Here is a 27,827-nt window from a genome sequence, read left to right as displayed (position 1 = left end):
AATAAAATAAGTTTCAGAATTGAAAATGAGAAAGATGGAAATAATGGATTCAAAAAGCGTTACCGTGGAAACGCAAAATAAAATGGTTAAAAACTTGAATAGAGAACAGATTTTTGAACTTCATTTAATTCGCTTGTAACTTTTTTTCAAATGGAGATAGAGGGTTAAACTTCCGACCACGGGTCGAGTTAGATCTGGAGTAAAAAAGGTAGCTCTTTTCAATGGTATCAAAAAGAAAACTGTAGGACAATTCCTCCACTTTTTATCGATAAATTTAATGAAGAAAGAAGTGCCTAAATTTCAGCTAAGCCTAAACAAATTCGAGCTAAAAATGTAAATAACTCCGCCGCAATTAAGTTAGAGCGTTGGAACAAATTGCGTAGAACGCGGAAAATTCTTCCCTTTCCAACGATATATAATATTACTAATTGCAAGTAATTTTTCATCCCCATATTCGGGAATTTATGTGAAAATTGGGCCTAAATTGGAATAAAAAATGAACTATTCATCGAATTTTTTTCGAACTGGTCTGCAAACCTTCTCAGGACTTAAAGGAACAAATTGTGAAAATTTCAGCGAAATCGGCCGGATAGTTCTCGAGTTTTGCGAGTTCAAACAAACAGACGCTTTTTGGACACTTCATTTTATACTATGTAGAGATTAACGGTTTTAAAACGTCCAAAAACGTGTAATTAAACAATGAGAAAAAAAAAGAAGAAACTAGTTTCAGAAGACAGGAGTCAGTGCAAATGCATCTTTCTTTTCATTAATTAACTCTTTCAACAACGCGAATTAGCTTCAAAACACATGAGAGGAAAAAGAAATGCTTATTTTAGAACTTTTTCTTTAACGTAAAACACGAGAAATTTCATAAGTATCAAACTCACAATTCGTGTTGAACTAACATTATTAGTATACGGGAAAACTGAGACCTGATGAAAAAAACTTGAGAAAAACCTGATGAAAACAGTGCAGGGGAAACGTGTGTAGTGAGAGATTCGAGATGTGTAATATCGCGGGGTTTCCACAGCGACGACATAGGGGCTGCTGGGCTCAGAGCTTGGTTATTAAATAAGCCAACTAGGCCATAGCCTAAGGCTCGCACTATTTAGGGGCCCCCCAAAAAATATTTTAGTCAAAGGCTAAAATTGTTTTATCCAGTGATAAAAATTGTTAAGTTTGAATACAGGGGGTCCCAAGAAATTATTTGGCCTAGGGTAGGGGCCCCTGACATCTTAATCGGTCCCTGACTGGGCCTACCGCATGGAGGGGGCCGGAAAGTAAAGGTACCCTCCAAGAAAAAAGGGATCGAAATTGAGATCCATATTTGGATCTTTCAAAATATTTTTTTAAATGGCCGTCCCCTAACTGTTAACGCTGCCACTGCATAAATAAGGTTACTTTTCTAGCACTAGCGAATAAAATGACTTCCCGTGAACTGGAAGAACATTTGCAAGTTTTGTTCCTATTATGTGTTTTCATCATTTGAGCCTTTGAACTCGACTAAACTCGGGTTCGCTCACGAAGTCGAATTTCACTTCCATAAAAGGCACTCCAATATGAAGAAATAAAATTCTCAGACGAGAACAGAAGAAATTGCTGTTGTTTTTATCTATGGTTTGTAAATATGTGTGTGTTTCGACAGTTATCGAACTCTTGCTTCACTGTTTATTCGACTTTTTGATTGACCTTTACGTATCTTCTGTTTTATGGAAAGAATAAACGTCATTTAGGCTTGAGGCTATAATTCTTTCTTCCCTGTGGAATAATTTCTCATTCCGTCCGAAGATTTGTATGTGAAAGGACACATTAGCAGTCGGAGGTAAAAGATGGGTACCAACATGGAAGCTTCCTTTGGCGACCGCTTTTACTTAAGGTATGTATTATTTGAGTATTAAGTATATATATTTTGAGTCTTTTATGGTTTAATAAAAATAAAAACTTCATTTTCCTTTTACGAAAGTTGTTGGAAAGACAGAACATAGAAAGAGTCATGATTTGCAGTGGTACATTTACAGGGCAAGTTTCCCTACTTGTAGGTCATGAATATTCCAACTACAATTGTTTTACTATCTTGTTAATGGAATATTGCAATATATCTCCCCCCCCCCGGGCGAGAATAATGGCAGACCTCAAAAAAAAAAAAAAAAAAAACAGTATTCCTCTTAAATGACCTCTCAAAAATTTCCTTAATTTGGCAAATTTGGAGACAAGATTGCTACATTGACATTCTTTTTCCTTTTTGAAATTTATTAAATTATTTTTTAGTAATGGCCTTATGTTCCCGTTCTCTCTCATTAGATGTTATGCATGCATGATATGCGTGCATGATCGTGTTTTATCAATCGGTAAAATTTGAATTTCATTCGGAAAATTGGGAATTTTTCCCCTACCAAAACTTTTAGTTCGGGGCACCCCTGGTTTTGAGTTTTCTAATTTTAATTGATACAGACTTTAATGAGGCAATTTTTCTCAAACAACTTACGATACGTTTTGATTACGGTTTGGTTTGTGTAGGCACTCTTGATTTTTGCATCGATGGTTAACAGAACTATTGCTTTGTGATCAGCTGTAATCGCTTACTGTGCACGTGCCCGCTTTAAACTTGATAGTCTTTTTTTTATATTTTACTTCGGCTTGTGTAGAAATCAGCATATTATATCCCCCCCTGATTAGGGTGGTTCAAAAATACATGTAAAAAAAAAGTTTCTCCTAGATTACACGTCACCCCTCAATATTTTTATACTTGTGGATAGTAATCTACTGGAAGAATTTTAGCTTCCTATTTCAACTGAAAGAGGGGGCTCAACCCCCTGCCCCAAACTTCATAAGTATGGAGAAGGGGGTTAAAAAAGTACACTGAAGTGAAAAACAAAATGCTACATATTCTAATATACACTAGTAATATGCATATACATTGCATTTAAATAAACAGTTGGGGAAGTTAAATGTTTCTAAACTTGTAGCATTTTGTATATTACGGCTAATGTTAAATTAAGGGGTTATTGAGCACCCTCTTAAAATTTGAGTAAGAAGCTAAAACTTTTACAGCATAATACTATTAGTAAGTCTTTAAAAAAATAAATATGGGGTGTCATGGACTTTAGCTCGAAAAAAAACTTTTTTGAACCACCCTACTCCTCATTCATGCACTTTTTTCTTCAAAATAAAAATTAAATAAAATAAACCGCGCTTGAGAACGTCAAGACAACTTTTTTTTTTTTTGGTTCTTTTGTAACCCCCTACACCCTTACGTTACGCTTAAATCGTCAGATTTTCTAAATGTAGATTTTTTAGATAGTAATTAACTGATAGTATTTATAGTCCAGTCAAATGAAGCGTGCATGAAATATGCGATAAATTTTTGACTTCAGAATATTGTTAGGGGTAGTTAGTAAGTAATATTAACATATTAAAAGTCCCCGCCCCTAGGGGTGAGCTAAAGGTGGGAGGGAGGGGGGGAAGAAAATTTTGGGTTTTTCGAGCTAAAGTCGGAAACGGTGGAAAAAATGGGTTTAAAATCAAAATTCAAGCAAAATAATGTTCTTATGAAACAGTTTCTACCCATATTTGTCAAATTTCCAATTATTTTCCGGGTATATGTTATGAAAAATCGATGATTTTCGGAAAATTTCTCTCTTTTTGTCAAACATTTGCTCCTTGTGCCACCCACGATCAATACTCATGAAAATTGTCAGTGACAAAGTTGTAGAGCTTTTAATTTCCTTCAATTTGGTATGCTATTTTGTTATATTTTATTCAACCAATCAAAGGTTACAGAATTTCAAACACGTACCTTCATGACAAAAAATGGAACACTTGCCATTCACAAATTTCAAACTGACTCGAAAGAATCGCACATTTCCTCTTTCCTCAATGAATTCGACAATCCTGATGGACAATAAAGAAGTATTTGTGGATTACTACAACACAAATGATGTTTAAGGGGGGGGGGAGGGTCGTGGAATTGTGACTTTGTGACAAGGGGGAAGGAAAGAGTAAGAAGTTTGACATCAAGCATTTTTTAATACGAATATGTTTTTGAAAAGTAGCTTGTAAAACGAACTTTGTGACAAGGGGGGGGGGGGGGGGGAGTTAAAAATGTTGAGAAAAAGTTTGAATTTATGGACAGCCCTTTACCAAGGAATCGGACGAAGATTTGTAAAATTACGTATATGCAGTATGAATCGGTGGACTGGAGAACGCTGCTGTTTAAGGACCAACAAGACACAAGCTATAGTACAGCTTGAGGACTTTGTATTTTCCAGGGATGACGTTAGGCCGTATAGGGGGGGGGGTTCTTAGGGTTTACCCCCTCCCCGCGAAAAATTTGGTTTGACATTTAAATGTTCGTTCATGTTCAAAAATTTCCAAAAAATATTGTTTTAAAACTCAAATGTCTTTCTTATGTATATTAACTGCATAAAACGCTTTCATAATAGATAACCCGACGACTTGAACATTAGCACAAATAGCGCTAAGCTCCGCATGAAAGTTTTTAAACCCTCCCCGAAATTATTTTCTGGTTACGGCCCTGATAACGACATTGATTTAATTTAATTTGAATTTATTCTTACTGAGGTTACGTAGTCTGCAAAACTGTTAGGCAAAAAGAGACGACTGGCGTATAAACCATATGGACATCAATGTCAGTTAGAAAATTGAAACGACGGTCAAACAAGAAGGTTTCTGTCCAACTTTCATAGTAACGGTCAGCTGACAAATCCGCTAATGATGAAGCTGTTGAAAAACGGGACAAATATGCTCCGAGCTTTAGGTGAGGTTGACGTTGATATTACGAAGACGGCTATCATCAGATGGCAAAATTCTTCGGTGGCTATCGTTGGAGAGGAAGTCCTCCTGGTTGTTCTCTTGATAGCCAAATCCCTAACTGATCACAACATTCTGCTGTCAAAATGTACCAGAAATCGGAAATCATACAACATGTATCTTATGGTATGTATCAACAGTACAACAGTTCTTCTTCCCTAGAATCTACTGAGGCCGCTGGAGTCATATGTATCTCTCATGGTATGGTGCTCTAGCCACAGAAAAGTCCCTCAACGAGTCCCGTTACAGATTATTTATCAAAGTAGCTGCAAACATCAAGACGGATCTCTAACTCTGCCGTACCACCCACCAGGTACACCTGTAGCTAGGAACTTAATGGTGAAGTACCGGATTGGGGGTTTGGGAAAGGAGGAATGACCAACTTGTGCCGAAACTCTCGGAATCGGATACTGCTCCTGACGGAATCTTGAAGATGATTTTGACCGATTGCTTTTCTACACAGGGGCGGATCCAGACAGAATTCTCGGAGGGGGCTGTTTGGAAAGATACGATGCTTTAGAAAATCTTTGAATTTTACAAATATTAATATAACCCACCTTTAACTAAAGCATTTTAACGGAATGTTCACCAGGCGGCACAAGTTGAACATAAAGGCTGTAATCTTCCCAAAAATTTCCCTCTTTTCTTAACAAACGTGTGCAGTGCATATATCGCCGCCTCAAAGAAATATTCTGTAATCAGTACTCTGTTTTGAGGCAACTGTATAGGACTTCTGGTTTAAGAGGAAGCCGACATGAACCAACCGTAAGTATAATATTAACTCCGAAGTAAAGGGGGCCCGGGGGTTTCTCCCCCGGAAAGTTTTCGAATTTGTAGTCTTAAAAACGTATTTTAGACGATCTTTGGTAATGTTAGGGGAGAACTTCGGTGGCGCTCCCCTCTCTATTTTTCGAAATAGTAGCTCGAAGAATGCAGTTTTAAACGATCTTTGATGATGTTAGAGGGAGGAGAGATTTGAGGGCCCATTTAAGGAATTTTTTCTGGTTTGTTATCTTAGAAATGCATTTTAACTGTCTTTCGTAATATTAAGGGCTTGGGTGTGCCTCCCCGCCCCCCGCCAATTTTTCGAAATTGAAACCTGAAAAACGCAAACATTCTCTCCAATAATGTTAAGAATAATGAAATTCGGGGTTCTCCGGTGGATTTGTTTTGCTATTGTAGTGCCAAAAAAGCAGTTTAATACGATCTTTTCGTGATGATACGTGGATTAGAAATGCGAGGGCCCACACCAAGAAATTTTTCTAATTTTCAGGCTTAAAGATGCATTTTCATTATCTTTGGTAATGGTAGGGGGGAGAGGTTGGGAGCACTCCCCCCAAAATTGGAGCACCAAAAAGGCTGTTTCAGACTATTTTTTGTGATGTTAAGGAGAGGAGAGATTAAAAAGCCCACCCCAGGAAATTTTACCAATAGACTTAAAAACGCATTCTAGACTATCTTTGGTAAGGTTAGGGGTTGAAGAGATTCTGAGGTCCACTCCCTAAATTTTTTCAAAATTTAACTCAAGTGTTGGCAATTCATGATTCACGAGCAACTTTTATAGGACCAGCAATTTTCGAAGTTGAAGCTCCAGAAACGTAATTCATGAAGAGTTTCAATGACGTCAGGCAGGGAGGAGTTCTCCCCCTGAAACAAAGCGCTTAAAACAAAATGTAGGCCGATCTTGAACGATATTGGCGAAAATGAGAGGTGGGGGACCCTCCCCTGGAAACTTTTACAAGTTATTTTTTAAGATGTGGTTTGCAGACGATCTTTGGTAATATTAACAAGTGAACGAGGAATGGTTTGGAGCGTCCTATATTAAGAAGGGAATAAAGAATAATTACATATCACTGCATAATGCCAGGTTAAAACTGAAATCTAACTTTAACTTAATGCGCAATAATTAAATGTATAACTTTTTATCGGACACTTACTAACACATATCTCTTTTCTTTCCCCATGGGGAAAGTAAACATATCTAACAAGACGAGCCCATTATGCTAAATAAACCCAAATATTTGGTATACACTTGATATTTTTAAAATTTTCATGGGGTGGCCATGCCCTCTCTCTGGCATTGTTTCCATTCTTGTTCGACTTCATATGAACCACAATGAAGTTTTTTTTTTTTTTTTTTTCAATTTAAGCTAGGAAAGAGAGTTTAAAAACTATTTTGAAACTTCCTCAGTATGGTTTTATGTCTCAGCGGCGTTGTTTTATTATTCTTGTTAGGGACTTCGAGGAATAATAAGGAGTTTTTTTATATTTAGCTCTAAAAAAGGTTTTTAACTATTTTTGAAACTTTTTCAGGGTGGCCATGGCCCCCCTTTAATTGTTTTCTTTATTGTTAGACTTTGTATGTATTATAAGAGACATTTATTGCAGTTTTGCTCAAAAAAAGGGGAAAATCACAAAAAAAAAAGTTGAAATTTCAGATTTTTAAACAATTTTCAATTGATATCTGAAGATATAATCCTTTTTCAATAATTGATTTTGCTAATTGTCTAATCACCAATCACAACTTTTCTGCTACTTTACAGTGACTCGAAAAAAAAATCCGTTTTCTTCGCGCGCTACACATTACACGAGCTAAACTGAGTTATCAACTTAGATCCTCAAGCACGAAATTGATATCCAGAATCATTCTTATGCAAACATCATTTATATCTTTAAAAGTTCGCAGAAATGTGTTTTAAAATTTACAAAAAAAAATTTTAAAAAATGCATTTTTCATTAATATTGATGGATATGGGAAATGTGAACGCAATTTGTAAACAGATAAATTAGTTAATTGTCTGGTATAGTAGTAGCCGTTGTAAAAAAAAAAAAAAAAAAAAAAAACTTTTTTTCTCCTGTAGCATTAAAATATCATTGAAGCAAAATTTTTTAAAGAACCAAGAAGTAACGATGCAATTCTCAAAATGTTTAATAAATTAATTAATTTATTTATTTATTTTGATTTTCAGTTTGTGAGATCGTAAGCTTTTTGCTGATTTCAATAATTTCTTCTTCTTTTTTTATTTTTTAAATCTTCACCAATTGAAACTTTTCTGTTAAAATTATATTGAAGCGAAAACTTTTTTTTCACAAAGAAACGTTGAAATCCTCCATTTTTTGGAATTTTCAGGCTCGTTTCACGACTGGTAGATAGACGCTTTTTGCTCTTTAAGTCTTCACTAACCGCAACCTTTCCGTGCTATAACGACCGGAACCACACCCCTAACTTCGCTTCCACCCTAATAATTATCCTTCGCAACATTCCATACATTTTTAAAGAAAAATTCAATTAGTTATTGAATAATACTCATATATGTATAATGGCCAAAATCACTGATCGAGTAACGCTTTGACGTCACCAACAATGAAACTCGCGCTATAGCATACGCGACGGCCTTATTTCATTGTTGAAGCATCAAAAATTCAGTAAGTTATTTATAATTTGATATATATATATATATATATATATATACATATATTGGCAATGTTTGACATGCAGGGGAATGCTTTCTTTTGAGCTGGACTAGATCCAGCATCTTAACTGTTTTACTTGTGAGACTTATTTTAGGAGAATGAAGAAACGAAAATGTGGTCAACAATGAACGCTATCTACTCGAGTTTAGGGTTCATCCACTGGAGTTAGGGTTAAATTTTCAACAATCAAAATATCAATCACCAAGCAGGAAATTGATTCGTTCAAAAGTGGAAGCAATTTTCAGCCGTTATACCTTGACGGGCAATTTTCTAGTAATTTACATAATCAGCCACAATACTCCAAAGATTCTTCAGGGGAAACTTTAGCAACAACAATTTCCAAAACTACTTGCCACAATAATCCAGACATTTTTTCAAGAAAGAGTTAATCAGTTATCAAATAGTAATTCCCTTTATTATCACTCGCAATGCTCCCAGTGGCGGATTGAGCCGGCGGGCAACCGGGCATTTGCCCGGTGGGCCGGTCATGCTTGGGGCCGATCAACTAACAGCAAATTCTTGCAGGCCTGTCTACTGACAGCAAAATGTAAATTTTACGCGCATGTGTTTAGAATAACGCAAATTCGCAAAACACAGCCTCAGCTCTTCTTTGCGCATGGAGCGGATGGAGGGAGGTAGGGCCGTCACCACAAGAGGGGGGGGGGATATTTCTGAAATGGGTCTGCTCAAGGCCTGATTATTACACAGGCTGACTAGGCCTAGGCCTGGTCCACCATGTTCCTAAGGGGACCCACATTTTTTTAAAGAATTATGCAACAATATGAAAAATACATGTATTTTTCAAAAAATAAAAAATTATGACTTATTAATTGGAAAAAAAAACTTCTTTAAAGGGGAATTTTTAATCATTCTGCCAGTAACGAATTTACTTGGTCACGATCATGAGGGGGCCCAAAGGGGATTCACAAATGCACATAAGTGATTTATACATAGTTGTGTGAATAGACAAAGAGGCCTCCAAAAGTGCATTCGTGCTTTTAAAATATAAATCAAACACTGCATAGTCTTCAGGGGGCCTCCAAATTAATGTGGGCCTAGGGCCTCACTTTTAGTTAGTCGGGCTCTGAGGCTGCCAATATATTTTTAGTGGTATGATAAAAAAATGAATAAATTAAAAAAAAAAAAAAAAAACAGGGAAACCTTAGCGGTCGTAAAAAGTTAAAATACTTCTGGTCTCTTTAACGCCTTTATTTATAAATGACAATTCACAATTGCTCTAAAATGCAACTTACAACAAGGGCCGACGTGAGGTCCTGTCAGCTTAGTTGGAGAATAGGGGACCGGCTTGGAATTGAACTCGTGCAGAATGTAAAATATCCTAATGGTGAAAGGTGTAGAAGGAGGCTTGTGAAAAAATTGAACTTTGTCATTTTTTCCCGGATCCGCTTTTGCTCTCGGCGCCCCTGTTTATAACAATTGGAATAAAAGTGACAAAATATATTTTTCCGTAAAATTATTTTAAAATATGCAATCTTAAAATACCATTAAGGAGAATCCAGTTTCGAAAATTTGCTGGAGGAAAGTACTCGAACCTCTCCCATTTTTTTAACATTCCCAAAGATGGTCTAAAATTGTGTTTTTAAATTAACAGTATCAAAAATTTTCTGGTAAAGTGCCCCGTCCCTACCTCTCTTTCGGCATCATCAATGACGAACGTTTTAAATCTCGTTTTTAGTGCTTCAATTTCGAAAATTTTTCGGGGGGAGCCTCCTGAAAACTCCTTTTCCTAACATCACTGAAGGTCAGCAAAAATTTCGTTTTTGGAACTTAATTTTCGAGTAACTGCCGGTGTCCTAGTCTTTACCAAAAAAGTTTTTTAAGACTTCAATTTGAAAATTTTCTGCTGGATGGCCTTGGAATCTATCTCGACTAAAAATCACCAAAGATCTTCTAAAACTGCGTTTTCAGAGCTAATATATTTTTAAAATTTTCAGATGAGAGCCCCCGGAACCGCTCTTCGTACCATATACTCGAAGATAATTTAAAATTCTGTTTTTGGATTTCCACTTCTGAAAAATTGCAGCAGGAGAAACCCTGAACCTACGCTCCCCTAACATAACAAAATATTGTCGAAAATTGAGTTTTTAAGATTACAATTTCGAAAATTTTCAGGGGAAGAAACTCCACGAACCCCCCTATTTCAGACTCTATGTTAATCTTTCCATTAAGTTTATATTGCTAATACTTTCAAGACTCCCGGAAGCCAGAAAACTAAGTCCACACACTCTCTCTCTCTCTCTTTGTATTGATACATGCGTTTGAAAAAATATTAAAGGGGCTGCCAAACTCGTACCCGACCCCTCCCACCAGGTTTGTGACCTCACATCGAGTCTGGGGGTCGTCAGGATATGGCAGTATAAAAAATGGAATATGGCAGGGCCCAGTAATATATGTTTGTGTCGAGGGACCCATCACGTTCTAAGACGGCCCTAGTCTTTCACCCATGAACATCGCTAGATCAGTTTACAGGGCAATTAAGTTACTTGTTATGACTGCAGAAAAGGACATACTAGCCAAGCAGTGGGGTGCCAAGCATCATTAAAGAAATATTTAGTCAAGTTCTGGGCATTATAAAAATACTTAAATGGACAATTACAATCACAATTTTCCCCCAAAATAAGGTTTAGCTAATACTGTATCAATTTGTTCACCATTAAAGAGCAGAAGTGTTTATATCTGCTAAATTTTGTTTAAATATGACATATTTAGTTGTTAAGAATAATTTCCTCATATTTAAGTGATATCCCAATCGTTAGGTAAAATTTAATATCTATAAGAGCTATGGGGCCGCTACACCTCCTAATGCCAGTTCCGATTTTTTGAACCAATCCGCCACTGAATGCTCCACACATTTTGAAATAGAGTTAAATGGTTGTCAAAAAATAATTTACATAATTATCAGCCGTAAATACTCCATTCAATTTTCGATCTCTTATCTAATCATTTTTTCATTTTTATACATATGGCGATTATTTCATTGGATTCTTCAAAAATTCTTATCGAGAATCGAATTATCTAATGCTCCGTTACCTAGAACTTTAATAAAAGCGCTATCCCTTTGTTGTGCTAAACGCAATCACACGACTTTGCGCAGCTTTACTCAGTCCAGAAACAGGAATTAAGAGTTAAAGAACTCATTTTACAAAAGTTTGAAGGCAAATTCCGGTAAGTGAAATAGGTGTCAAGAAATTTATATTTAGGATAATTTATGGTGATAAAAATGACATTTTTTGTTTAATTGAAAAAAGTGATCGTAAATTGTTCGAAATGTTAGGAATTATTTGTATTGAAGACCTATTTCATTAAAACAAAAGCATTAACTAAATTCGTATTCTTTTATGTTTTCTATTAATAATCTGAACAGAACATGCTTTATTGTAAAATACGACCTAATTTAAAACTTAATTAGCATTGAAAGTTTTTATAAGAAATCAAAACTGATATTACAAAACAAAATCCTCAGAAGACAATAGCATTTTTGGTTGACTAAAATGGGGCTAACATTACGAGCAATTAAAGAGAAGTCTAAATTGATTCATAAAATTAAATATAGAATCGAAGGAAATGATCCTACAGTAGAAATACTAGTTTAGTAATAAAATAAGAGGTATTCACAACCTATAAGCATCTTTTTACGTATACGCCTAAAGCAAATTGCACGGCTACCAACAGGGGCGGATACAGTCTACCATTTTCGGGGGGGGGGGGGTCATGCCAAAGAATGACCCCCTCCCCAAACGAACTTACGGTTTTGGGCACAAAAAAACTTCTTTAAATGCTTGGGTGTTGATAAAGAGCATGAAACCGGTCAGGAATAGGGTTCCTAATAGGCATAAACGTTGCAAATTAATTTCTTAAGCAATGAAAGAAATAAATTCAAATGTTGACTTTCAAAAATAATTAATGAATTGAAAACACAACTGAAATTGTTTACATTTTATTCGTACAGTGTTTTGAACACAATGTGGACGGATGCTATTGTCGACTGTTTAGGGGGGGGGTCATGACCCCCATGACCCTCCCCTTGTATCAGCCACTGGCTACCAAAGGCCTTCCTCCCAATGTTTGACTTGACAATCTTGTTAAAAGAAAATGCATTCATTCACTTCAATGAAAGTTGGAAGAGAGTAAGACTATTCGAGATTTTTTATGACAGTTCCTTCGAAAACCTAATCCTGAATTTGCATTCACCACTGCTGACGCAAAAATTATGAAAGCGCCGAAATGTATGTTTAACATTATAGTGACTACCTTTTTTTTGTTTTCTTTGTTTCTACAATCATTTGTGAGTCATGTAAAATATGTGCAATGGCTACGCATACGCACACACACAGATACAAACATATACATATATACACTGAAGTGACAAAAGTCATGGGATACGTCTTAATATCGTGTAGGTCCTCCTTTCGCCCGGCGAAGTGCAGCAACTCGACGTGGCATGGACACAACAAGTTGTTGGAAGTCTTCTGCAGGAATATTGAGCCATGCTGTCTCTATGGACGTCCATAATTGAGAAAGTGTTGATGGTGCAGGATTTTGGGCACGAACAGACCTCTCGATGATGTCCCATAAATGCTCGATGGGATTCATGTCGGGCGATCTAGGTGGCCAGATCATTCGCTGGAATTGTCCAGAATGTTCTTCAAACCAATCGCGAACAGTTGTGGACCGGTGACATGGTGCATTGTCATCCATAAAAATCCCATCGTTGTTGGGGTACATGAAGTCCATGAATGACCACAAGTGATCTCCAAGTAGCTGAACATAAGCATTTCTAGTCACTGTTTGGTTCAGTCGCACCAGAGGACCAAGTCCATGCCATGTAAAAACAGCCCACACCATTATGCGGCCACCACCAGCTTGAACAGTGCCTTGTTGACAATTTGGGTCCATGGCTTCGTGGGGTCTGCGCCACACTCGAACCCTACCATCTGCTTTTAGCAACAGAAATCGTGACTCATCGGACCAGGCCACGGTTTTCCATTCATCTAGGGACCAGCCGATATGCTCACGTGACCACGAGAGTCGCTGAAAGCGATGTCGTGCTGTCAGTAAAGGCACTCGAGTCGGTCTTCTGCTGGCATAGCCCAAGGAAGACAAATTTCGCCGCACAGTCCTACCGGACACGTCCCTCGTACGTCCCACATTGATTTCTGCGGTTATTTGACGCAGTGTTGCTTGTCTGTTAGCATTCACAACTCTACGCAGACGTCGCCGGTCTCGGTCGTTAAGTGCACGCGGTCGACCACTGCACTGTCCATGGTGGGATGTTATGCCTGAAATTCGATACTCTCGGCACACTCTTGACACAGTGGACCAGGGAATGTTGAATTCCCTAACGATATCCGAAATAGCATGACCCATGCGTCTAGCTCCAACTAACATTCCGCGTCCAAAATCTTAATTCCCGTCGTGCGGTCATAATCACGTCAAAATCTCTTCACATGAACAACTTGAACACAAATGAAAGCTCTGCGAAAGCACTGCGCATTTATACCTGTTCTACGCGATGCTACTGCCATCTGTATATTTGCATATTGCTATCCCATGAATTTTGTCACTTCAGTGTATGTGGAGGGGGGGGACGCGGGTTGTTTAGTTGGTGAAAAGGGGTCGTAACGTGAATAAGAAGTTTGAGAACCACTGCTCCAGGTTGCTCAAGTGAATATAATCCGTCAGATAAAATCCGTCAGAGCTCGTTTGGTGAAGTTGTCTTAATAGAGAAGTTCAGAATGAATGGCAATAGAAGAAAAGTTTTGCTATTATTTGCAGTGGCGTTGCTAAGGGCGGAGGGGGGGGAGTATCCCAGCATGGATGAAATCAGTTCAACAGTGACACCCGGTTAGGATGCACAACTCCTACCTCACCCCCCTAAAAGCGATTTAAAATGAAACAAAAGCTAAAAGTGGATTCTCCTATCACTCTTTTTTCTTTGCTCTTTTTAACTGAGCAATACCTTTCCTTGAAAAATATATTCTGCGAGTTTCGTAACAGCTAAATGCTAAAATCGTTGAGAATTAGAATTTCAAAAGAATAAAACGTAAAGAAATTTAAAAAAAAAAGAAGAATACCTTCCGATTTTATGCTTGCGATCTACCGGTTACTCTATGCGAATACAAGGATAGAGTGAACACCTGACTGCAGTTCTTGATTGCGAAAACTTTTAATTTGTTGGAAACAAAACAATTTTAAGTTTTTTCTACTTCCTGTTCTTTTTTCTAGTTACAAAAAAAGTATGGAAGGCATCCAGTTCCAAAACCACATCAGCACAGATAAACCAGCGGTGGGGATCGCCATCTTTGGCCTCGGCCGCATAGGAACCATTCACCTAGACAACCTGAGACGGAATCCCAGAGCTCACATATACTACTGCGTCGAAGAATCCACGGAAAGAGTGAACTTCGTTCGGAACCAGTGGAAGATGCTGGACACAGAAACCACGTTCTTGAAATCAAACGACAGCGAAGCAATCTTTAAAGATCCCAGGTGAGAGATTCAGGTTCCATTTCTTGCACCGAACGGAAGAAAGGTTCTCCTACCATTTGTACAGATAATCTCAAAATTTTTAATTTTGGCACTTACATCCCTTTGCTTCTCACTGCCTCAATTGTACAATTTTAGATTTTACTATGATCTAAAACTTGTGACAACCACGATGGCTGCTTGTTTGGCAGTTTGATCGGATTAGTTGCCAATGAGCAGTTAGACATTAATCTAGCAATCAAGCACCGAACTGTAACTAAGCTTCATTCATTCATGCCTTTTTCTTTATAAATTCTAGGGTGGACGCAGTGCTTGTTTGTACCCCCACATTTTCCCATGAAGAATTAGTAATGAAATCCTTAGAATCTGGTAAGCATATAACACAATCTAATTTTATTTTTCATTTCCATTCTAAACAACCCGATTTCTATTACTTTATAATCATAACTCTTAATAACGAGACAAAATCATTCTTTACCTCAACTTCTCATAATATGAAAAAGGTTAGTGGATTCTTTATTCTTCTTATGGAATAAAGAATCTACTACATTCCATGGAGGATACTTCTTGCAACCATTTTGTCTAAAATTGGTAAATTTGTCATAGGGAAGGCTGTCTTCTGTGAGAAGCCTCTGGCCTTGAATGATGATGGTATTGAAAGATGTATACAAAGTTCTAAGAAACATGCGAAACCTCTTCTGTGTGCTTTCAATAGGTAAGCAGGTTATAAACTTGAGATATGCCTTTTTCAAAATTTTGTTCTCACAAGCGCGTTTTCACTTTTGCAATGCTTTCATGAGATTAAAATGTTGTTTTTCGACCTAGGCGATTCGACCCTGGCCTTCGGTGCCTCAAAACCAGAGTCGAAGCTGGGGAAATAGGAAAAGTTCAAGTCATCAAAACCTGTAGCAGAGATTCACCAAAACCACCAGTAGAGTACCTTCAGATATCAGGCAAGTGCATTTCATCTAGTTTTACACATTGTAAAATATTTTAGTTTTCATTATGCATCATTACCATCAGTAACTTTAACTGAATATGATCTGTCATTTTGGAGTAAAATTTAAAAATAGAAAACCGTTTCATAGTTTTTTTTTAACTACAAAAAGTGGTTTTTATGTTTTAGCTTTTCAAAGACTATAGAAGTCAACTAAAAGGAACATGCTTCATTGAAGATTTCCTACAGCCATATTAATCGTTATAGATGGTGCCGCCCTGTCTTTTTCGTTATTGCAGAAGTAACTGAATTGCATTTCCCCCCATCAGTTGAAAGTTCGAGGAAGAAGCACCACATTCGTCTAACCTTCCATGCTTTCGTCTTTTGTCCAGAACATTCAGAATTTCTTTCTGTTACGGCATGTTCAAATATTTTTAAAAATAAAATCTTACCGGAAGCCCATGTGGTCTAATGTCTAGAACCGCTAACTTATACACAAGCAACTTATACCAGATCCACTGCGGAAGAAGAATCTGACCACTGCTATACGACGATTATCCTAAAACTTCAGGCTAAAAAGTATGGAATCACAGAGAAAAAGGTTTTGTTACCTGAAAGAGACGGTTTCAATATTTTTCTGGAAAATAGAACATAGGATGAGTTATTCAAACAAAGCTCCTGTGTATGCATGGTCAAGATTCAATGAAATATTCATGGCACTAACATATCATGGCATCTGCATTTTTCTGCAGCTGAATTTCAAAATTAAGACTAAAAACTTAGTCTTAGACTTTAAAAGAATTACAACAAAAATCGTAAAAGGAAGCGTTCTGCGTTTAGGACGCTCTCTAGGCTAAAGTTAATTCTCATTGACTACTAGCTGGTGACAATTGTATCTCAACAGCGCAAAACCAAACCATTAATGTTTGTGTTTTCATCTTCAATTCCCCAAAGGGAGTTGAAGTTTAAATGAAATTTTTCAAAACGGAATGTGTGGTTTTAGTTGGTCGATTGCTAATGGTAGGAGTCTCACCATAAACTACAACTGCAATATGTATATCCCAACCTGTGGAACAAAAACTTATGGCATAAAAATTACAACACTAAATTTGATTTATTTTTGATCTCAAATGTTCATACACATAATAAAGGGAGGCAAAATACTTTTTTTTTGACTTTGTAATCAAAGATTTAAATTGAACTTGATTATACTGTACAACGAATCGTTCTACATCTGGCTTAACTTAACTAGAGATCCTATATACGGAGAGATTGGACAACGGCGCGCCGATCTCCGCCATGTTTAGTCCAAGTGTTGTCATCTCGAAATGCTGTGCTGTGTGAGTTTTTAGCTTTCCCACGGAATATAGGACATGAAATCTTTAAAGAACAGACTGATTTTTTTTTTCTCTCCACGTATTTTCAATAAACGGAGTGAGCGCCAAGTCTGGCAATCCGGCGTCAATCGTTTCGTATCGTCATAGCGCTTACAAAGAAAAGTTTTTTTTCTCAAAAACTTGTTCATAAAGATAGAAAACAAACAGATATTTGTGAACTGCACATTTCCTTTCATGATATCATAACTAGCTTATAATTTCTTCGATACAATGTACAGTGATATTTGGGGTAGAAGATGCATTAACGTCTACGGGGAGTGAGCATCTGGACATAAAATGGCCGCCGTTCCGAAGTTGTTCAATCTCTCCGTATTGAGGATCTCTAAACTTAACTAAAAGCTCATGTTTATTCTTCCCTGTTATCATAGGTGGCATCTTCCACGACTGTGCTGTCCACGATCTCGACTACATTTGTTGGGTGTTGGGGGAGTATCCAGAAACGGTATCTGCAGTTGCCCACTCCCACTACGAAGACGTCAAGCAGCTAGATGACTATGACACGGTGGCCATCCTCATGAAGTTTCCGAGTGGAAGTATCGCGACCATCGACCTCAGCAGGCATGCTGTCTATGGATACGACCAGAGAATTGAGGTGAGTTGTTGTGGAAACAGAATGGCAAACAATAAAAACTTTTCAGTTTTCCACATCTGATCAGTGGTATGATTTCTGTGATTGAGGGCGGGAAAAGAAAATTTAGCAGTTTTGATTTAACACATTTTTGCATATGAAAAAATTTTGTAAAGAAAGGAGGGTGAGATGGAAGGGAAAAACACCATATAAAATGTATTTTTAATGTTAAAAAACTAAAGGTTTCAGGCTACTTGCCAAATATCAGCAGATACAAGGAAGTTTTATTTATTTACACAGAAGCTTAGCAGCTTTACATACATAGAGGACTGCATACAAAGCTCCTTGCCTCCGGACACACATAGGAAAGATTTACAACACATGAGAAGGGGATAACACCCAGGGCACAAGCGAGAATTGAACCCACGACTTCCAGCTTAGAAGGGTGAAGCTTCTACCACAGAGCCGCGGAGGCTCCTGAAGTGCGACCAGATGGGAGGTTATTGTGACCGCGACCTCCCAAAAAGTTCCTTATTCGGCACATTTTTTCTGACGATTCGGAAGTGAAATATACGAAAACACTGAAGAGCATTATGATGATCCCTTTAGGAGAATCTTTTTCAGCAGTCTGCGACGCGATCAAAAAACTGAAAAATAGTCTGATGCAAGGCAAACCAGCATTCGGTTAGTCGTAACACACTCCCCAAGGAATGCCTGAAAACAAATGCTAAATTTACAAATTACAAGGGAAGCAAAGGCTAAAAAGTATCAAATTAAAATGGAGTATTGGCACGCAGGTAACTGCCCGAGCAAATGCTATTGATCTCTCAACCACTGAGATTCCATTACAGATTTTAGCATGATTTTTTTTTCTTTTTGTTTCAATCTGAACTGTATTTTTTTACTTGAAGTTCTACAGATTCGTGCAGAAAGCTACAACCATCCCGGTAGCACGGTTTCTGCTACCGGGATGGTTGTCAATTCTATATATATCTGTCTGACATTGTATATTAAAAAAATAATGTTGAATGTAATATTTTCAAAGTTCCAATTACTTTTCTTTTCCTTTTTCTACGATTTTATATTTTCATTTAGATTACAAAGCGTGAAAATACGCTTGACAAACTCTTGAGCTTTTCCTTTTTTTGTAATCAATCATACGGCTATTTATTGTCTGTTCAACTTTAATAACGTTTAATGTTGATTCAGGTCTTTGGACCCAAAGGAATGCTGACGTGCGGGGAGCAGAGACCTTACGGATTACAGTGTCATAATGTAAAAGGAACCACCGCAGTACCAATCTTCTTCTCATTTGCTTCCAGATACCAGGAAGCGTATGCATTAGAAATGGAACATTTTCTCAGTGTCGCTCAAGGTAATCAAAACGTTGGTAACTCATTCATTTCATTTTCAAGTGCAAAGTACGTATTTATTCGTTAACAAGCTTAATAGTTTTAAATTTTAGAAAGCAGTCCGTGAATTAAAAAAAAAAAAGATTAAACTTTAATAATTTTCTCGATTAAAAATATTTATTTATTTTTATTACCATTATTATTTTCAGTTTCATCCAATCTTTGCTTTTTATCATAAAATTGCGTTCAGTAAATTTACAAAAAGACTTGTGATCTGTGCTACTTACCATGTAACAAAATCAATTCACACTAGTTTTAGCAATGTTTAACAAGAAGTTCCGTCCAGTACTAAACGAGTCTTCTTTCCTGTACACCAATATCGACTTCCCACTATCTAATCAATATTCTCTAAATTAGCTAAGACTGTAAATTATGTCAAACAAACAGTCTGACCACCGATTAGACGGAAAGGCAAAAATCCGGTTTACAGGCGGAAATGGACGCACCCATTAGTTTTCAGGGATGTCAGTTTTTGCAGATGTATGTTAGCCTCTAAATTAAGCAGAGTCACATTCAAATCATTCCCCCTCATTCAGATAGACTCGTCTTAACTGAACGTTTGCCAATTCCACACAATCCGTGGGCAGACAGTACCTTTTTAATATTTTAAACTGATTTTTAGAAACACAATATGTCTTGGGCCTAGCTCACCTGATGAAATAGATACATAAAAAATAAATACAAGAACAAATCAAGTAGTACTGTGACCGCCGCTTATATGAATCACGATTGTTCTAGACAGTTTTGATTCCATAAAGCGGCTGATTCAAAAACGCGGCTAATTCAATACAGCTGGAATATGTTCTGTTTTTGACGGGGGGGGGGGGGGAATTCACTAAAACGGTTGATTCAATTAACCACTGATTCAATTAACCCGCGTCTACTGTAGCACCTTTTTAAACAAAGAAGCGTAGCTAATATATATTTTTTTCCATTGAAAAAAATCGCTTTAAAAAAGAAAAAAATAATTTATAATACAGTGGCCGCTGCTTATATGAATCACGTATGCTCTAAATATTTTTGATTTTATAAAGCGGTTAATTCAATAAAGCTGGATTTTCCTCTGTTTTTTGACGATTTGATTCATTAATGCGTTTGATTCAATTAACCACTGATTCAATTACCCGGCGTTTATTTTAGATCGTCCACACAAGACGATTTAAAAACAAATCATATGGTTCAGGAGCATCAATACTATATTTTTGATTTTTCACATGATCTCTTTTCGTTGTTAACCTACTTCTTAACAGCTATATTTTTCCTTGACGTAAATAAGCAAATTTGGTTGAAAATATTGAATTCCAACCATAGTCATTTGCACACGATCTTATATATTATTTTTTCTGTCTCTCTTTGCTTTCATTAATTTAGGGTATCGAAAATCCGAGTCTCGAAAGTTCGAGGTTCCGCTTAAGCCGAGGTGATTCATTTTTATTTGAAACTAGTGGTACCCGCACGTCTTTGCCCGTAATAGAAAAATTTAAAGATCTCTTGGTTCGCCTGTATACATATTTACAAATAATGTTTGGTGAATTTTCTCGCCAATTGGCTTGTGCCCATGTTACAGTTCCACGTTATGATAATTTGGTCATTTACTCGTCCATCTTATGATAATTTTGTTCTTAAAATTGGAATAGAAAAAGAACCACATCGAATTTTCGAAAAATCGCTTCGAGGTGCACACCCCCATGCTAAAAACTAACTTTGTGCCAAATTTTATGAAAATCGATCGAACGGTCTAGGCGCTATGCGCGTCACAGAGATCTTGCGAGACAGACAGAGATCCGGATAGAGAGAGATCCTGACAGACAGAGAGACTTTCAGTTTTATTATTAGTAAAGATTATATTTTTTAGTAGTTAAAAATTTGATTCTCATTGAAATCTGAGAATAGAAATGTTTTGCAACTATAAAACTTATTGACTTCGTACAGTAAATAATAAAAATACATTGAGTGGGGGGTTATGTTTTGACTGTTTTGCACACATAAATGTTTGCGCTAACACGACACTCGAATTTTACATTTCTTGCACGATACTAAATCCAAAACACTGATTTAAACTAATTAACTATTTACAGCACATTTAAAAATAAACTCAGCACGACTAAAAACAAATCTATCTAAAAATTACAACAGAAAGAAATTATAATGTACAGAAACTTTACATAAAATAAAACATTTACACTTTCAAATGTTTTATCGATTGAAGCGATGCCTGCAGCTTCAGATATAGTTTTACAATAACTATCGTTGAGTAAATTTGTTGCATAAAAAGTGATCGGGCGTCAGACACTTTGTTACTTTTCATTATACTGGCTCTTGAACACAGCGCCGCAGACTAACTGTCTCAAGAAAAGCTATTTTACTGTCTACATATTTCTAATGCATATACTCAAGGCCGTATCCAGAAATTTTTTTCGTTAGAGGCTCTGATTCGCACATTGCCCTAACACACACATAAACAGGTGTTCCGTTTTAACCTGCAAGACCTTTATTTTCGCAACCATTAGTCCTAGGTGTATACTTCCAATTGCAAAAAGGTTCAGAATCAGATGCAGAGTTAAGATATTGAAAGTTTGAAGCAAAAATAAAAATGAGTCAAAAAATACAAAATTTAACTTTTTATACGGCCCCCTAACTTATATTAAGGGAAATCATCTCCATAGAAAGATATTACTAACACAGAAAACTTGACATTTGTGCGACCAAACTCAGTGAGATATTCCAGTTTAAAGTTTCAAGAGATCATGTAAAAGATGAGATTGGAACTTACCGCCTTTTCAAAAAAATGACAGGTCGTCAAAGTAAGAAAAACAAGGTATTTATATTTTTCATTGCTATTCAAAAATAAATGCAAATGTTATGTCGTGATGCGCAACAACACGCGACAAAATCTCGAACAATTTGAAAAACCACACTCTATGCACAAGTATTATTTTATATAAACACATGTTAACTGCTATATTTTCTCCGAAAAGGCGTTATTGACAGCGAGTGAAAAAAGGTGTAAGTCACAAAACGCTGTGTTTCAAATCTCGGTGAATATTGGTCGTGCGAATTTCAAACGCTTTGTGTTGGAGTTGTTTTTAATGGAGATTATTTCCCTAAATATAAGTTAGGGGACATGGGGCCCCCGTATAAAAAGTTAAATTTTGTATTTTTTGACTCTTTTTTATTTTTACTTCAAACTTTCAATATTTTAACTCAGCATCTGATTTTAAACGTTTTTGCTATTGAAAGTATACATCTAGGACTAACGGTTGCGAAAATAAAGGTCTTGCGGGTTAAAACGGAACACCCTGTATACATATAGACACACATACACGCATAAAAATATTTACTATAGAAGATGTTTTTTGTCTGGATTTTTAATGTGTGTCCACTATTGGACTGGATTTTTATTTTAATTTTTTATTATTTTTTTATTCAGCTTGTAGTGGTAAGGATAACAGGAGAGTGTCCCTTTAAGTCGGATGTAATACACCCATAATTTCAAGGGGTCCGGGGGTTTCTCCCCCGGGAATTTTCTTGAAAAATATATATAAAAATATGTATTTTGAGGCCTTATATGGAGTAGTTGAGACTACAAAAATATGAAGAAAAATAGGCAAACAGTCTTTTAAAAGTTATGCATTCTTTTGCAAATCAAGATCAATCAAAGGTTGAGGTTCGATGAGCGACCGATAGCTCACCGGTAGGTTGATCACATGACAAATAATGATGTCACCTCCAATGCTTTAGCATTAGCTGATGTCACTAGCTGTCACGTGATCAATCGACCGGTCGCTACCGGTTGAGCTCGTCGAACGCAAGCAAAATAAAAATTGCTTGCTCGGCAAATCGTTGACATCAATCGACAGAGAGGAATAACGAGAGAGGAGAAAAGATACGCACATCATCATTTGCTGATATCGGCTTTTAGTGTAGTTTGTTTTTGATCACTTCCCCAACATCCCCCCCCCCCCCTTTTTCATCAAATGCCCTACAGTATAAAAATTGTATAAAATTGTTTAAAAGAAATGGTGTAGAAACTCAGAAAATAAGAAAGAAAGAGTAATATTCTAGCCATTTGGACAATTCATACTTTATTTTCTTGATAAGAGACAAAATTGAAGAACTTTTTAAGAAATTTCAAAAACTTAAATAATTTTCAGACTCTAGAACAGTTAAAATTATTTAAAAGCACATTATTTGCACTTTTCAGAAGTTGATTGCACAGTCTTACAAAATGATTATAACTTTGTAAGACGTTTTAAGTTAGAAAAAAATGTAACGAAATATTTCTCAAAACAAGCAATTTTTTTTTCAATCGCAAGTAGTGCAGAAAATGAAATAGAGAAGAGTAAGTGTTATTTTTTTTCTCATGCTTAAGATATTAACAGTGTTCAGTAGAAATAAGATAAAAACAAGCAATAACAAAAGAACTTCGAAAATACTGCATTCGGTATTAAATAAATGGCATGACATGGAACATATCAGTCACAAAAATTTATCTTGAAAAATGTGCTACAAAAACGCGAGAATCATGATTTTTGCATTTTTTACTCAGGATGTATCAAGGAGCTGAATTTGGCACATCTTGGTAACCAGATACTAGCCAAATCGGAAACTAGGGGAACCGGCCCTTCGGGAGTCCCCGGCTCGAAATCGGTGCTGTGGAAGTTTTATAAGAGTTTTAGGGGAAGGAGAGCAGGGGCGTGCACAGGGGGGAGAAGGGACACCTGTTGACCCGGGCCCGAGCCTGAAGGGTGCTCAATGTTTTTAAAAATAGGGGTGAAAATAGGGGTAAACAATATAGAGCGGGCCCAAAAAAATCATTTGTGACCGGCTCCAAAATTTCTTTGCACGCCCCTGGAGGAGGACAAGGCTACCAAACTGACAAGGGTCCTGCCTTGGCCCTGGACGGCCCTGAATTGAATTGGGAAAAAGAGCAGGAAGTCCTAATTAAGGGTCTGAATTTCAAGTATGATTTGCAGCTAATGAGAACTAGAATTGCTTTTTCTGTATTTCTCCAAATTTTCACTCGTTTAATAGTTACAAAATTAAGAATAAAAAAACTTTGTTATTTTCCTTTTCTGACATTAGAAATTTAAAAAAAAAAAACTTTCTTCTCTGTTTTACGGTACAAAACATTTCGGGTTTCGGGGGGAGGGGGGGGGGGCGAAACATTTTAACTATTAAAGATAGCAAATATATTTACTTATGTACACAACTCAATTTCAGATGATTTCATTATTAGTCGAAAAAAAATCTTTTGTAACAAACATTGAAATGCAAAACACAATAATTAATTACAAAATGTATGAGGTAGTGAGAAGCAAAGGGATGTAAGTGTCAAAATTAAAAATTTGGAGATAACCAGTGCAAATGGTAGGTGAACCCCTCCTCTGTCTTGGGGCAAGAGATAGCACTAGTAGCCCTGGTAGGTGCTGCTGTACAGCATGGTTTTTAGAAAAAAAAAAATAATAATAATAATGAAAACCTACCTAGGACGTAATCTTTATACGCATTTTACTCAAAACTTGAAAATGTCCACTTACATCCCTTTGCTTCTCACTGCCTCATATAGTATATAACTTGGTTTTAAAATAAAAGAATTTTAAAGTCTGAAAAAAAAAAAAAAAAAAAAACTCTGTATAATCTAAAGTGACAGCGAATAATAGGATGGCAAAAAACAAAGTTGATTTTCATTTAACATTCAATTTTAGCAATTAAATCGAAAACGCCAAGTATAGCGATTATACACTGCTATAATACCTTTTAAGCTTTCAGCAGTATCAATTTTTAAAAAACAAAGATTTTTTTTCTTGAAATCGTGATTAGAGTACGCTAGGTACGGTAGACCGACCAGTGAGTGAACACCACCCAGTGAATGAACAGCTCGTCATTTTTTTAAAAAAAACAAGCTTCCAAAAAAAATTTTTCTGAATAAATTCACTACAAAAGCGTTCTTTATTGATATTTTAAGCAGTCTGACACCTGATGGGTTACTTTGGATACGTATTTTTTTCCTGGAAAAAATTTGAAATTTTTACGGCCGTGAATCGTTCTTTCTCTCTTTCAAAATAATAAGGCTGGTTTCGTGCTAGCAATTATTTTGATACATATCATTTTTATCGATAAATTTTATTTTTTAACTCTACGAAAGAAAAATTAAGTATACATATTTAGGCTATGGATTTAAATTGTTTCAGGCAATGCAGAATGCGTAGATTTTCAGGTAGAGGGGTGTTCAGTCACTGGGTACGAAAAATTGCGAAAACCCAGTGAATGAACAATTGCAAAATTTCTTTTGATTTAAAAAGAAATTTGAAATTTCTTTGAGATATTTTCATTTTCGTACTTTTTTGTAATGCAGATAGTTTTATATGCTTACTTATTTATGTATTTCATTATATATTTTATAATTTCTTTATTTTTGTCTTTGTAAACAATGCAATTTTTACTGAGTTTTATCTTTTATCTATCTATATCTCTATCTGTACATTAACCTACCTACCTACATCTATCTTCCTATATCTTTATCTCTCTTGATAGATAGACAGGTAGATAATAGAGATAGAGAAATAGAAATATATATACAAACAGAGAGAATAGGTAGGTAGATAGATAGATCAATAGATTTATTGATAGATAAATAGATAGGTAGTGGTTAATAGATATATAGGTAGATAGAGAGACCAATATAGAGATAGATAGCTAGGTAGAGAGACTGATATAGAGATAGATAGTAGGTAGATATATAGACAGGTAGATAGACCGATAGATATAGATTGGTGGATAGATATAGATAGGTAGATATACTGATAAGGAGATAGGTAGATAGATAGACAGGTAAAAAAGCAGGTAGATAGATCGATAAATAGGTTGATTAGGATAATAGATTGGTAGATATTTAGATGTACAGACAGATAAATTGGTAGATAGTTAGGTAGATAGTAGATAGACAGATAGATAGATAGATAAGTAGATATATAGATAGATAGATAAGTAGAAAGAGAGATAGATAAGTAGATATATAGATAGATAAGTAGATAGATATATAGATAAGTAGAAAGAGAGATAGATAAGTAGATAGATAGATAAGTAGATAAATAGGTAGATAAGTAAATAGGTAGATAGATTGATAAGTAGATAGATAGATAGATAGATAAGTAGCTAGATAAATAAATAAGTAGATAGATAGATAGAAAAATAGATAAGTATGCGGCTGCAGTTGCCAAACTGGGATGTTGGCGCTCGCCAAATTGGTTTGTACCTTCGGGTAGTGCAATAGGGTATAAATTCCAAGAGTTCACAAGAACCGGCTCTCTCTTCTTTCTGTTTTGGAATTCCAGAGTGTGTGTGTCGCGGGTTTTGGGAGAATTTACCTTTTGCTTTGTACATCTAGACGATATTTTAATTTTTAGTAAAAGCGAGGATGAACACATGATGCATGTACGAGCCATACTTCAAAAACTGAGCGAATATGGTTTATCTATTAATGTTCCTAAATGTGTTTGGAGCGTATCGGAAATTTCCTTTTTAGGTCATTTAATTTCAAAAAAGGGAACTCAGCCCCTTCCTGATAAAGTATTACCAATATTAGAATATCCACAACCTGAGACAATTAAAGAATTACAGCGTTTTATAGGGTTTTTGAATTTTTTTCGCCGATTTTTACCAAAATTAGCGAAACATCAGATAAATCTAAATGCTTATTTGAGAGGAGCCAAAAAGAATGATCGAACTAAAATAGAATGGTCGCGTGAGGCTGAAGAGGAATTTCAGACTTGTAAGAAATTAATCGCAAATGTAGTACTTTTGGCCCATCCTAGGGCGGATGCTGAACTCATTTTGCACGTAGAGGCTTCAGATTTCGCTATAGGAGGAGCTTTATCGCAGATTGACGAAAATGAAATACAACCTCTCGCTTTTTTCTCGTGTAAACTTTCCTCGACAGAGCAAAATTACAGTGCATATATGATAGAGAATTACTTGCAGCGTACGCATCTGTAAAACATTTTCGTTACATGTTAGAAGCTAGAGTTTTTACTCTTTTTACAGATCATAAACCCTTAACTTTCGCATTTAAGCAACGTTCAGATAAAAGTTCACCCAGACAAATTAGACAATTAGATTTTATTTCGCAATTTACAACTAATATTCAATACGTGAAAGGCTCTGAAAATATCACAGCTGACACGCTCTCTCGGATCGCTGCTATAACAATGCCAAGTCCTATCGACTATGAGGAAATTTCTAAGGCACAGTCTGACGATTTGGAACTAATAAATTTAATTCAAAATCCTCAGAAATTGAAAATAAAGAAAATTGTGCTACCGGGATATGACAAGTCGGTATATTGTGACCTATCTACGGGCACAGCACGTCCGTATATTCCAGTTTCATTTCGGAAACACATTTTTTCTTCGTTGCACAATGTATCACATCCTGGAATTCGGGGCACAACAAAGTTAATTAGATCTCGATTCATCTGGCCTTACATGAACAAAATTGTGTAACTTGGTCGAGAATGTATTCCCTGTCAAAAAGCTAAAATTTTCAGGCATACTAAAACTCCCTTAGGTGTTTTTACTAAACAAACTCGGAGATTTGACCATGTTCACCTTGACGTAATAGGACCTCTCCCTCCATCGCAAGGCAACTGCTACAGCCTCACAATAATCGACAGGTTTACACGTTGGCCTGAAGCTGTCGCC

General features: G+C 36.3%; 1 protein-coding gene across 1 annotated transcript in view; it reads left to right on the top strand.

The window, feature by feature from the left end:
• Positions 1 to 1,746: 1,746 nt before the first annotated feature.
• The window catches only part of LOC129230563 (myo-inositol 2-dehydrogenase-like), a 28,644-nt gene continuing 2,563 nt past the window's right edge, over positions 1,747 to 27,827 (top strand). Inside the window, exons 1-7 of the mRNA XM_054864968.1 lie at positions 1,747 to 1,876; positions 14,551 to 14,814; positions 15,110 to 15,180; positions 15,418 to 15,526; positions 15,637 to 15,764; positions 17,514 to 17,737; positions 18,923 to 19,099. Of these exons, the coding sequence (XP_054720943.1) occupies positions 1,830 to 1,876; positions 14,551 to 14,814; positions 15,110 to 15,180; positions 15,418 to 15,526; positions 15,637 to 15,764; positions 17,514 to 17,737; positions 18,923 to 19,099 (1,020 nt within the window). The 5' untranslated portion in view covers positions 1,747 to 1,829. The remainder of the gene's footprint in view (positions 1,877 to 14,550; positions 14,815 to 15,109; positions 15,181 to 15,417; positions 15,527 to 15,636; positions 15,765 to 17,513; positions 17,738 to 18,922; positions 19,100 to 27,827) is intronic.

The sequence above is a fragment of the Uloborus diversus genome, chromosome 9, assembly GCF_026930045.1.
Source record: "Uloborus diversus isolate 005 chromosome 9, Udiv.v.3.1, whole genome shotgun sequence".
In the NCBI taxonomy this organism is placed as follows: Eukaryota; Metazoa; Arthropoda; class Arachnida; order Araneae; family Uloboridae; genus Uloborus; species Uloborus diversus.
The sequence above is the reverse complement of the archived record's forward strand: the minus strand, read 5'-3'. Positions and strand labels throughout refer to the sequence as shown.